The 12,861-nt window shown below is 45.9% G+C and overlaps 1 protein-coding gene across 1 annotated transcript in view; it reads left to right on the top strand.

Annotated features, from left to right (window-relative positions):
* The window catches only part of CYFIP1 (cytoplasmic FMR1 interacting protein 1), a 78,907-nt gene that overhangs the window by 32,245 nt on the left and 33,801 nt on the right, over window positions 1–12,861 (top strand). Inside the window, 5 exon segments of the mRNA XM_074400146.1 lie at window positions 516–672; window positions 3,341–3,437; window positions 5,068–5,144; window positions 5,253–5,361; window positions 6,883–7,002. Coding sequence (XP_074256247.1) covers window positions 516–672; window positions 3,341–3,437; window positions 5,068–5,144; window positions 5,253–5,361; window positions 6,883–7,002 — 560 coding nt within the window.

Genomic DNA, 12,861 nt, shown 5'->3' with positions numbered 1-12,861 from the left:
CACTTTGGGAAGTCAAGGCAAGAGAATCACTTGAAGCTGGGAGCTTGAGACCAGCCTGGGCAACATGGCGAGACCCCCATCCCTACAAAAAACACAAACGTTAGTTAGGTTTGGTGGCACATGCCTGTGGTCTCAGCTACTCGGGAGGCTGAGGCAAGAGGATGGCGTGAGCCCAGTTCAAGGCTGCAGTGAGCTGTGATCGTGCCACTGCCCTCTAGCCTGGGTGACACTGAGAGACACCCTGTCTCAAACAAAAAACAAAACAAAAATAACGCTTTCCCCCTGGATCCCACTGAAGGGCTCAGAAGGTTGCTAAGGTGGCTTTACCTGCAGCCGTGCCCAGCCAGTCCTGTCCCTGGTGCAAGGCCTCAGTGATCCCTTCTGCCTCGTGTCCACGCTGCATGGCTTGCAGCTGAGGGAGGAGGAGCTGGCGCCAGGCACACAGCACCTCGTGTCGTCTCTGTAAAGGTTTTTCTGCTTGTGGGAGATAACATGGTGTGTTTGAACCCGCCCAGAAACGCTGCAGCAGTGCTGTGACCTTTCGCAGCTGTGGTTCCGAGAGTTCTTCCTGGAGCTGACCATGGGCCGCAGGATCCAGTTCCCCATCGAGATGTCCATGCCCTGGATCCTGACGGACCACATCCTGGAGACCAAGGAGGCGTCCATGATGGAGTGAGTGTCCCGCAGGCCTGTGTCGGGCCTTTGCATGTGGCAACCGGGGGTCCTCAAGGTGGAGGAGGGGCCTGGACTGTATTTAGTATTTTATGTGAAATCGTGTCTCCGGGCCTGGGCAAAATACCAAGACCCCGTCTCTACAAAAATAAGAAAACTTAGCCTGCTGGGGTGGCCGACGCGGGAGGATTGCTTTGCCACTGAAGTTTGAGGCTGCATGTAGCTATGATTGCGCCACTGCACTCCAGTCTGGCCACGTAGCAAGAACCTATCTTCAAAAAAAAAAGGAAGTCATGTTTCCTGAGGTAAAGCTTTAGAGATTAATACAAGTAACCAGTTTCTTGGCCTCAGACTGGAATCGAGAGCTCAGGCACTAGAACCAGTGACGTTCCTGCTTTGCATGGGTACTGGCTGGTGCCTGAGGCCTGAGCCTGGACCAGAGAGATGGATGAAGCTGGGCCTTCCCAGGCCTTCGTTACGCAGGCCCTGTGAGGTGGCTGGCCGGCCGTGCCCGGGAGCTGTGGTGCAGGAGCCCCCGTGGCCTGGCCTCTCGTGTGCTGCAGCCTCTGACCCAGGTGAAGCGGGGAAAGGAAGTATTGATCGAACAGCTTTGTTTTGGGCGTCAGGACACTGGACCTAGATGAAGGGGTCAGTCTTTCAAAACGCGAAGTCTGTGTAAGGGGAAACGCTTGGAAAAGGTTGTCTGACTGGGGAGCGACCTAGCAGGTCTGTCTTCTGAGCACCACGAGTGGGAAGCTCCGAGTTCCTGCGTGTCAGTCCTCATGCTTCCCTCCTGGTGCCCGGGAGGTGGTAAGGACAGTCGCCTTCCACTCTGTGGCCATGGCGTGGCCATGCCAGCTGTGTGGGCAGAGCCTCTGATGGCTCATTTCATGGCATTGGGGTGGCTTGAGGAGCTGGAACCGGCTCAGAGGCCTCCTCTAGGCATGGGCCTCCTTTGCCCCGGCCATGGCCTTTGTCTAGACATGAGGTAGCGGGAGACGAGCCTTCAACCACGGGCCCACGCCGGACATGGTCCTGGTCAGCTGTGGAATCCAGGACCTTCATCTTTTTTCTTTTGTTGTTGTTATTTTTTCTTTTTTTTTGGTTGTTGTTGTTTATTCTTCTCTCTTTTTTTTTTTTTTGGAGACAGAGTCTCACTCTGTCACCCAGGCTGGAGTGCAGTGGCACAATCTCAGCTCACTGCAACCTCTGCCTCCTGGGTTCAAGCAGTTCTCCTGCTCCGGTCTCCCAAGTAGCCGGGGCTACAGGCATCCACCACCATGCCAGTTAATTTTCGTATTTTTGGTAGAGACGAGTTTTATCATGTTGGCCAGGCTGCTCTTGAACTCCCAACCTCAAGTGATCCACCCACCTCGGTCTCCCAAAGTGCTAGGATTACAGGCGTGAGCCAACGCACCTGGCCCACCTTTGTTCTTTTCCAGTCAGTTCATTCTTTTTTTTTTCCCCCAATAGATAATAGGGTCTTACTCTATTTATTGCCCAGGCCTGAGTGTGGTGCAAAGACAGCTTACTGCAGCTTCAACCTCCTAGGCTCAGGCGATTCTCCTACCTCAGCCTCCTGATGGCCACACCTGGCTAATTGTTTTATGTTTCATGGAGTTGGGGTCTTGCTCTGTTGTCCAGCCTGGTCTCAGGCTCCCGGTCTTCTCGCCTCATCCACCTAATGTACTGGAGTGTTCGTTCTCTCTAAAGTAAGACGAGTTTCACTCTTTCTACCCAGGCTGGAGTGCAATGGCCTGATCTCGGCTCACTGCAACCACCGCCTCCCGGGTTCAAGCGTTTCTCCTGCCTCAGCCTCTCGAGTAGCTGGGATTACAGGCATGCGCCACCACGCCCAGCTAATTTTTGTGGTGTTTGTGGAGACAGGGTTTCACCGTATTGGCCAGGCTGTTCTCAAACTCCTGACCTCATGATCCACCCGCCTTGGCCTTCCAAAGTGCTGGGATTACAACCATGAGCCACCGCGCCCGGCCTGTTCTCTTTTATTTTATTTTTTTTGATAGGGTCTCACTCTGTCACGCAGGCTATAGTGCAGTGGCATGATCTCGGCTCACTGCAGCCTTGACCTCTCAGGCTCCAGTGATCCTTCTACCTCAGCCTCCCAAGTAGCTGCAACTACCGGTGTGCGCCACCATGCCCAGATAATTTTTTGTACTTTTGTTAGAGACGGTCTTGCCGTATTGCCCAGGCTGGTCTGGAACTCCTGACCTCAAGTGACCTGCCTACCTCGGCCTCCAAAATGCTGGGATTATAGATGTGAGCCACCAGACCTGACCCTCGTAGTTCATTCTTGAAATAAGAAGATAACTCAATTTTCTTGTTACTGAAAAAAATGCTTTGTACTTGTAGTGAAATATTTTAAAGCCCTGTAAATGAGAAGATGCAGGCAGGTGGAGGGCCTTGTGCATGTGTGGCTTTGAGTGAGCGTGACATGTCCCAAGCGTCCTCACTGCCTGGCAGGTGTGGCGGCCACCGCAGGTGCAGCCACCAGGGGCTTTCGCAGGAGCCCCATTTGGTGTTGGAAGTGAAAATTGTTCTTCCTCACACGAGAGGTAAAAAATGGAGTTTAGTTTCTGAGGCGAGGAGGCTGTGGGAGCCACAAATGCGTGGCGGAGGCCGCTGGTGATACGGCCGCTGTCCCCTGCAGGTACGTGCTCTACTCCCTGGACCTGTACAATGACAGCGCCCACTACGCGCTCACCAGGTTCAACAAGCAGTTCCTCTACGACGAAATTGAGGCTGAGGTGAGGCCTACGCAGCTCCATTTCCGCTCGTTTCTCCTTTCTCATTTTGTTTTCTTGTAAGTGATAAACTTTCTTTAAAATACAAGACAGCGTAAGCCACGAAGCAAGCATGTGGCAGTGAGCCTTCCTCTGTGGGTCTGCTCCCGTGGCGCGTGCAGGCTGCGCTCTTCCGCCTGACTGCGTGTCCTCTCCTGTTTGCGGTTACGAATGTGATCTTGCACTGAAGCGACTCCTGTTTCATTTCTCTAGCCTTTTTGTTTCGGATGGTGTAACTGGCACTCCGATGCACCGCCTGGTGTCATGCGATTTCTATAGAACAGATTCCCGCAGGTGGAATTCTGGTGTGTGGGATCACTGCACACATCGCCTCCTCTTCCTCCTCAGAAAGACCATCTGCGATGGTTCTTCAGGGAGGTGTCACAGGTCCCAGCACTGCAGGCTGGGAGGAGGGCAGAGGTGCCCTTCTTGGCCCTGTCTGCCGGGCACCCTGGGTCCTGGGTCCCACTTGCCTCCTCCTCACGTTGCAGGAGGTAGTGCTAGCCCCCTCTGCAAGTAAGGGTCTTTTGAGGGTGTCTCCTGACCAACCTCACACCCAGAAGGGCCGCTTTGTTCCAGGGAAGGCCCAGGAGCCGGCCCTCCGTGGTGGCTCCCGGAGTGCACAGTAAGCAGAGCCACCCAGGGTGGGGAGTCACCTGCAATGCACAGTAGCCCCTGTGGTCGCTGCACATGGTGAAGACAGACTTGTTCATTCTCTCTTGCAGTTAAGAGAATGGAATATTTTTTTCCCTCAGTGAGACTGGTTCTGTTCTAGTTTTCTGTGGCAATGTGGTAGTCACTCCTGGCCACGCTGCAGTTTATTTAGTGTGTTGTTGTTGAACAGTAAGATTATTGCTAGTTTCTTTTGTTTTTTGTTTCTTTTTTGAGGTGGAGTCTCGCTCTGTCACCCAGGCAGTATAGTGGCGCAATCTCTGCTCACTGTAACTTCCACCTCCCAAGTTAAAGCAATTCTCATGCCTTAGCCTCCCAACTAGCTGGGACCATAGGCAGGTGCCACCATGCCAGGCTAGTTTTTTGTATTTTTAGTAAAGATGGGGTTTTACCATGTTGGCCAGGCTGGTCTCAAGCTCCTGACCTCAAGTGATTTGCCCACCTCGGCCTTCCACAGTGCTGGGATTATAGGTGTAAACCACCATGGCTGGCCTAATTTCTTTTTCCTAAGAAGAGCCTCAGGCTGGGTACGGTGACTCACTTCTGCAATCACAGCACTTTGGGAGGCTGAGGCAGGCAGATCACCTGAGTTTACAAGTTCAAGACCAGCCTGACCAACATTCAGAAACCCCGTCGATATTAAAAATACAAACATTAACCCGACATGGCGTGGTGATGGGTACCTGTAATCCCAGCTGCTCGGAAGCTGAGGCAGGAGGATCACTTGAATCTGGGAGGCACAGGTTGCAGTGAGCTGAGATCGCACCACTGTGCTTTAGCTTGGGCAACAGAGCAAGACCCCGTCTCAAAAAAATAAAAGAGCCTCAGTTAGTTTGCCTGAATGAAACATTTGGTTTTTCAACTAGTATTTTGATCTTGCTTTAGGGAATCAAACTGTAACATATACTTTCTTTTTTTTCAGGTGAATCTATGTTTTGACCAATTTGTTTACAAGCTGGCAGACCAGATATTTGCATATTACAAGGTTATGGCAGGAAGGTGAGTATCTGGTGTGTGATTTTGATTCAAAATGTTGCATAATTTGATCTGACATTCCTGTTATAATTTATAGTGTATGAAAAACTTCCTGTCTTCCTTCTATACTAGTTTGCTTCTTGATAAACGGTTACGATCAGAATGCAAGAATCAGGGAGCCACGATCCACCTCCCACCTTCTAACCGCTACGAAACGCTGCTGAAGCAGAGGCATGTGCAGGTGAGCGAGGCCGGGCTGTGGTGGAGACATAGAGCATGGATTGAAAAAACTGGGTTTTCAGCGGGGCGCAGTGGCTCACACCTGTAACAATCCCAGCACTTTGAGAGGCCAAGGCAGGCGGATCATCTGGTCAGGAGTTCGAGGCCAGGCTGGCCAACATGGCAAAACCCTATCTCTACTAAAAATACAAAAATTGGCCGGCCGTGGTGATGGGTGCCTGTCGTCCTAGCTACTCTGGGAGGCTGAAGCAAGAGAATCGCCTGAACCTAGGAGGTGGAGGTTGCAGTGAGCTGAGATTGCATCACTGCACTCCAGCCTGGGCGACAGAGTAAGTGAGACTCCATCTCAAAAAAAAAAAAAAAAGAAAAGAAATTGGTATTTCTTAAAGCTAACTTGGTTTTACTAGATATCACCACACCTTGTGACTTCAGACGTTCTTATAAAGTGTTAGGCAGGCCAGGCACAGTGGCTCATACCTGTAATCCCAGCACTTTGGGAAGCCGAGGCAGGTGGATCACTTGAGGTCAGGAGATCGAGACCATCCTGGCTAACACGGTGAAACCTCGTCTCTACTGAAAATACAAAAATTAGTCAGGTGTGGTGGCATACACCTGTAGTCCCATCTAATCAGGTGGCTGAGGCAGGAGAATCAGTTGAACTCAGGAGGCAGAGGCTGCAGTAAGCCAAGATCGCACCATTGCATTCCAGCCTGGGGGACAGAGTGAGACTCCATCTCAAAAAATAATAATAATAAAAAACTTAGGCATTGAAAGACACTTCGTTTCTATTGGGTCACCTCACACACAGGGAGCATCTGCAGTATTCTCTATCTGCCCTGCGGCTTCTGGGGGCAGGCATAGCCTGGAGGAGTCAGCTCTTCTCCAGGAGCCCAGAAGCCAGAGCTTAAAAAGAACAAAGGTGAAGAAACACCTTCATCAACTCAAAGCACCAGACAGAACTTTCTCCTGGCCAGCCGGAAGAATTTAAAGATACATAGTACTTAATTTTTTTACAGTTTTTTTTTTTTAACAAAGTGATACACATTGCATGCCTGTATCAAAACATCTCATGTACCCTGTAAATACATACTTACTGTGTACCCACAGACATTAACAAAAAATTTAGAAATTAAAAGTAATATTATATTACATGCATAAAACGAGTAAAATATGGAAAACTGTGAAAAAAATTGGATTTAATTCTACTCGCTATCCGTCAGCAATCACCATGCACATTTTGGGACATTTTCACCAGGGCTTTCTCATATTTTCATGTTGAAGCAGCACTGAAGGATGGATATGTTCCTAGTACGTTGAAATAGAGATGCAGTAATTTTCTCTTACTTATTATTGTAACACCTGTAAAAAGACACACCAGACTGCTATGTCTGTGGGGAGATGGGTCCTGAACATCGTTTTAAAGGTTGTCGTTACCAATAGACCGGCTTCTCCAGGGTCCCTGGTGAGGTAACTTTTATTGCTTTCGAGCTGCTCCTGTTCACTCCTTCTCTGTGCACACCAGCTCCTCGGCAGGTCAATAGACCTCAATCGCCTGATCACCCAGCGCGTCTCAGCAGCCGTATATAAGTCCCTGGAACTGGCGATTGGACGATTTGAAAGTGAAGATTTGACCTCCATAGTTGTAAGTACTGGAACAAATTTTACTTCGCCCTATTGATAATCGAAGTAAGAGCAGGTCCAGTTGTTGTGTAGGTAATAAAGGAGATGCACTCATTGAGCATGGCCTATCCCAAGCCTCTTTTCAGCATCTACATTCAGTGTTCACAATGCTACATTGACCTTAACAAACAAATAACCCCAGTCTTGAAAAAAATCGCCAACTGTAGCAAAAGGTAGGACACCACTTAATAACATGTTTATATTTTAGTAGTAATGAGCTAGGAGATAAAAATGTTTAACTTTTTACCTAGTAATCACTAAAAGATTGGAAGTAAACCTGACATGATAAAATTTATACGAAGGAATGGAAGAACTCCAGTGCACATTCTTTTTCTTGAGTAAATTGAAAAACAAAGCATTCTTTTAAATGGAAAAACTTCGATGAAAACCATAAAAATTGGCCAGGCACAGTGGCTCACACCTGTAATCCCAGCACTTTGAGAAGTCGAGGCAGGCAGATCACCCCGAGGTCAGGAGTTCAAGACCAGCCTGGCCAACATGTTGAAACCCCGTCTGTACTAAAAACAAAAAAATTAGCCAGGCATGCTGGCGGGCACCTGTAATCACAGCTACTCAGGAGGTTGAGGCAGGAGAATCATATGAACCCAGGAGGCAGAGGTTACATTGAGTCAAGATCACGCCACTGCTCTCCAGCCTGGGTGACAGAGTGAGACTTTGTCTCAAAAAAAAGCAGTAAAAATTAGTTCCTTAAGTAGTCTAGAGATTTCGTGTAATCACCACTCGATTGTAAGTATTTGATAAAATTGTATAAAATCATTACAAAGTTTACTTGGTAAAATAAGCTGTCAAGATTAGCAAGTGCTACTCTGACTTTTAAAAAGTTAACGGGAGGAAACTGATCTCCTCTTAGATGTCAGAAATGTATTATATGTCAGCAATAAATGAAATAGCATGGTGTTTTTTTGGAAAGCAAAAGTTAACCAGCCCAGAGGAACAGAGTAGAATAGGGTACTTCACCTGGAAAGCTGGGGCGGGGCAGTCATGCTGGTCATGCTTGTTCTCTAAATGGAAGGGAAGAGCAGAAGTTACCTCCGTAAGACTCAGCTTCTGATTCCAAATGGAGTGCAGTGGTTTGTGGCAGGCCAGCAGTACTGCACAGGACAACCAGGAAGGCCGAATAAAATGCCAAAATCAAATGGGAAAGCCATCCCAGAACTGCAAGTCCATAAGGATGGGAGGGACCACAGTTCCAGATAGGGCAGACCCCTCAGCCCAGAGTTTGGGGATTACAGTTGCTTTTGCAGTAGAGGACAATAGGCGAAAGCCAAGCAGCAGAATCTCCAGAAGCAGAATTTCCCGGGCTCATTGTGCTGAGGGTTAGAGACCTGCTGCGCTCCTAACTGAAAGACGACTAGAGGCCAAACTAGAGGTACACAGGGTCTCACCAGAACTGCAGCCCAGCCTTCACTCAGTTCTGTCCCTAATGGGACCGTGGTGTTCAGGCCCCAGTTCTTTATGCCTTGCAGGGGAGAGCAGGGGTGTGCTCTGTGAAAATAACTGCTGTAGGAGCCTCCACAATTTTAAAAATATACAATGCTTAGCACTCAATTAAGAATTCCTAGACACAAAAGAACCTATGACCCCACCAAGAGAGAAGATTGACAATATAAACAAACCCTTTGGTGATACTGACCTAGCACACAAGGACTTATCATAATTCTGATTAATATGTCCAAGAAGTTGGAAGAAATGATGGATTAGGGGACTTCCTTTTTTTCTTTTTTCTTTTTTTTTTCTTTTTTTTGAGATGGAGTCTTCCTCTGTCACCCAGGCTGGTGTGCAGTGGTGCAATATCAGCTCACTGCAACCTCCACCTCCTGGGTTCAAGCAATTCTCCTGCCTCAGCCTCCTGAGTAGGTGGGACTACAGGTTTGTGCCACTATGCCTGACTAATTTTTGTATTTTTAGTAGAGACGAGGTTTCACCGTGTTAGCCAGGATGGTCTCGATCTCCTGACTTCATGTGATCCACCCGCCTCGGCTTCACAAAGTGCTGGAATTACAGGCGTGAACCACCATGCCTGGCCAAAAAGGAGAATTTCATCAGAGAATTAGAATCTATAAAAAAGAATCAAATAGATATTCTAGACATAAAGAACATAATAATCTTGATCATGTGTGTAGCAATTTCGTTTGTTTTTGTTTTCTATGTCATGCTTTTTTTTGTTTTATTATTTTTTATTTCAGTAGGTTTCGGCGGAACAGTTTGTGTTTGGTTACGTAGATGAGTTCTTTAGTGGTGATTTCTGGGATTTTGGTGTGCCCGTCGCCCAAGCAGTGTGCACTGTACCCAATGTGGAGTCCTTTATCCCTGACCACCACAGCCTTTTCCCTCGCGTTCCTAAAGTCCGTTGTATAATTCTTAGGCCTTTGTGTTCTCATAACTTAGCTCACACTTAACGAGTGAGAACATACAATGTTTGGTTTTCCATTCCTGAGTTACTTTGCTTAGAATAGTGGGCTCTGATTCCATTCAGGTTGCTACAGATGCCATTATTTCATTCCTTTTTATGGCTGAGTAGTATTCCATGGGTACATATACCACATTATATTTATCCATTCCTTGATTGATGGGCATTTGGGCTGGTTCGTATTTTTGCATTTGCGAAGTGTGCTCCTATAAACATGCAGGTGCATGTATCCGTTTTGTATAATGACTTCTTTTCCTCTGGGGAGACACCCAGGAGTGGGATTGCTGGATCAAATGGCAGATCTACTTTTAGTTCTTTGAGGAATCTCTACACTGTTTTCCATAGTGGTTGTACTAGTTTACATTACTACCAATAGTGTAAAAGTGTTCCCTTTTCACCACATTCATGCCAACACATATTATTTTTTTAGGTTTTGATTAAAGCTGTTCTTACAGGAGTAAGGCAGTGTCACATTGTTGTTTTGATTTGCATTTCCCTGATACTGATGTTCAGCATTTTTTCATATGTTTCTTGGCCATTTGCGTGTCTTCTTTTCAGAATTGTCCATTCATGTCCTTAGACCACTTTCTGATGTAATTTTTTTTTTTTTCTTGATGATTTGAATTCCCTGTAGATTCTGGATATTAGTCCTTTGTTGGGTGCATAGTTTGTGAATATTTTATCCCACTCTGTGAGTTGTGCTGAATTCACTTATCAGGTCTAGGAGCTTTTTGAATGAGCTTTTTCTAGGTGCATGATCATACCAGCGGCTAACAGTGAGAGTTTAACTTTTGACTTTGTTTACTGTTCTGATTATTTCTTTGGCTGTGCAGAAGCTTTTTAGTTTAATTAAATCATGTCTATTTATCCTTGTTTTTGTTGCATTTGCTATTGGGTTCTTGGTCTTGAAGTCTTTGCCTAAGCCAGTGTTGTCTTCTAGAATTTTAATTGTTTCAGGTCTTTGATTCAAGTCATTGATCCATCCTGAATTGCTTTCGGTATAGGGTGAGAGATGAGGATCGGTTTCATTCTTCTGCACGTGGCTTGCCAGTTAGCCCAGCAGCATTTGTTGAATAGGGGGTCCTTTTCCCGCTTTTATAGTTTGAAGTCAGGTAATGTGATACCTCCAGATTTGTTCTTTTTGCTTAGTCTTGCTTTGACTGTATGGGCTCTTTTTTGGTTCCATAGGAATTTTAGGATTGTTTTTCTACTTCTGTGAAAAATGATGGTGGTATTTTGATGGGAATGGCACTGAATTTCTAGAGTGCTTTTGGCAGTATGGTTATTTTCACAATATCGATTCTACCCTCTCCCCCATGAGCATGGGCTGTATTTCCATTTGTTTGGGTCCTCTGTGATTTCTTTCAGCAGTGTTTGATAGTATTCCTTGTAGAGGTCTTTCACCTTCTTGGTTAGATATAGTTTTAAGAGTGCGTGTGTGTGTGTGTGTGTGTGTTATAAAAGGGGTTGAGTTCTTGATTCTCAGCTTGGTTGCTGTCGGTGTGTAGCAGTGCTACCGATTTGTATACATTAATTTTGTATCCTGAAACTTTAATAAATTCATTTATTGGTTCTAGGAGCTTTTGGATGAGTCTTTAGGGTTTTCCAGGTATGTGATCATATCATCAGCAAACAGCGACAGTTTGGCTTCCTCTTTACCAGTATAGATGCCCTTTCTTTCTTTTGTCTGATTGCTCCGGTAGGACTTCCAGTATTGTATTGAATGAAAATGGTGAAAGTGGACATCCTTGTCTTATTCTGGTTCTCAAAGAGAATGCTTTCAACTTTTTCAATGTAATGTTGCAGTGGGTTTGTCATAGATGGCTTTTATTACTTTTTTTTTTTTTTTTAAACAAAGTCTCACTCTGTCACCCAGGCTGGAGTGCAGCGGCGGGATCTTGGGTCACTGCAACCTCCACTTCCCCTGTTCAAGTGATTCTCATTTCTCAGCCCCCAGAGTAGCTAGCATTATAGGCACGTGCCACGACACCGGACTAATTTTTTTTTTTTTTTTTTTTTTTTTTTTTTTTTTTTTGGTATCTTTAGTAGAGACGGGATTTCACCATGTTGGCCAGGCTGGTCTCAAACTCCTGACCTCAGGTGATCCACCCACCTGGGCCTTTCAAAGTGCTGGGATTACAGACGTGAGCCACCATGCCAGGCGGCTTTTGTTAATGAAAGGTATGCCCCTTCTATACCGATTTTGCTGATGATTTTAATCTAAAGAGATGCTGAGATGCTGGATTTTGTCAAATGCTTTTTCTGTGTCTATTGAAATGATCATGTGATTTTTGTTTTCAATTTTATTTATGTGGTGTATCACATTTATTGACTTGCATATGTTAAACCATCCCTGCATCTCTGGTATGAAACCCACTTGATGATGGTGAATTATCTTTTTATTTTACCTTTTTATTTGATATGCTGTTTGATTTGGTTAGTTAGCATTTTGTTGAGAATTTTTGGATCTAGGTTCATCAGGGATATTGGTCTGTAGTTTCTTTTCTTCTTACGTTCTTCGCTAGTTTTGGTATTAGGGTAACCCGGGCTTCATGGAATGACTTACAGAGGATTCCTTCTAGTGTCAATAGGATTGGTATCATTTCTTCTTTGAATGTCTGATAGAATTCAGCTGTGAATCTGGTCCTGGACTTCTTTTCGTTAGCAATTTTTTTTATTACCATTTCAGTCTTGCTGCTTGTTACTGGTCTGTTAGGGTATCTCAATCTTCCTGATTAGAGCTAGGAGGGTTGTATCCTTCCAGGAATGTATCCCCTGCCTCTGAGTTTTCTAGTTTATGCACAGAGGCATTCATAGTAGCCTTGCAGGATTTTTCTGTTTCCATAGTGTCACTGTAACATCTCCAATTTTGTTTCCAGTTGAGGGTATATGGATCTTCTCCCTTTTCTTGGTTAATCTCACTAATGGTCTGTTTTGTTTATCTTTTCAAAGAACAAGTTTTTTGTTTCATTCATTTTTTTTTTCTTTTGTGTTTTTTTTTTTTTTTTTTTTTTTTGAGTTACCCAGGCTGGAGTGCAATGGCGCGATCTCGGCTCACCGCAACCTCTGCCTCCTGGATTCAGGCAATTCTCCTGCCTCAGCCTCCTGAGTAGCTGGGATTACAGGCACGCACCACCATGCCCAGCTCATTTTTTGTATTTTTAGTAGAGACGGGGTTTCACCATGTTGACCAGGATGGTCTCGATCTCTTGACCTCGTGATCCACTCACCTCGGCCTCCCAAAGTGCTGGGATGACAGGCTTGAGCCACCGCGCCCAGCCTTGATTCATATTTTGTGTTGTTTTTCGTTTGTTTGTTTCAGCTTCATTCAGTTTGGCTCCGATCTTTGTTACTTTCTTTTGCTGGGTTTGGGTTTAGTTTGTTCTTGTT

This window comes from Saimiri boliviensis, chromosome 5 (genome assembly GCF_048565385.1).
Source record: "Saimiri boliviensis isolate mSaiBol1 chromosome 5, mSaiBol1.pri, whole genome shotgun sequence".
In the NCBI taxonomy this organism is placed as follows: Eukaryota; Metazoa; Chordata; class Mammalia; order Primates; family Cebidae; genus Saimiri; species Saimiri boliviensis.
Note: the sequence above shows the minus strand (reverse complement) of the source record. Positions and strands in the feature narration are given on the sequence as shown.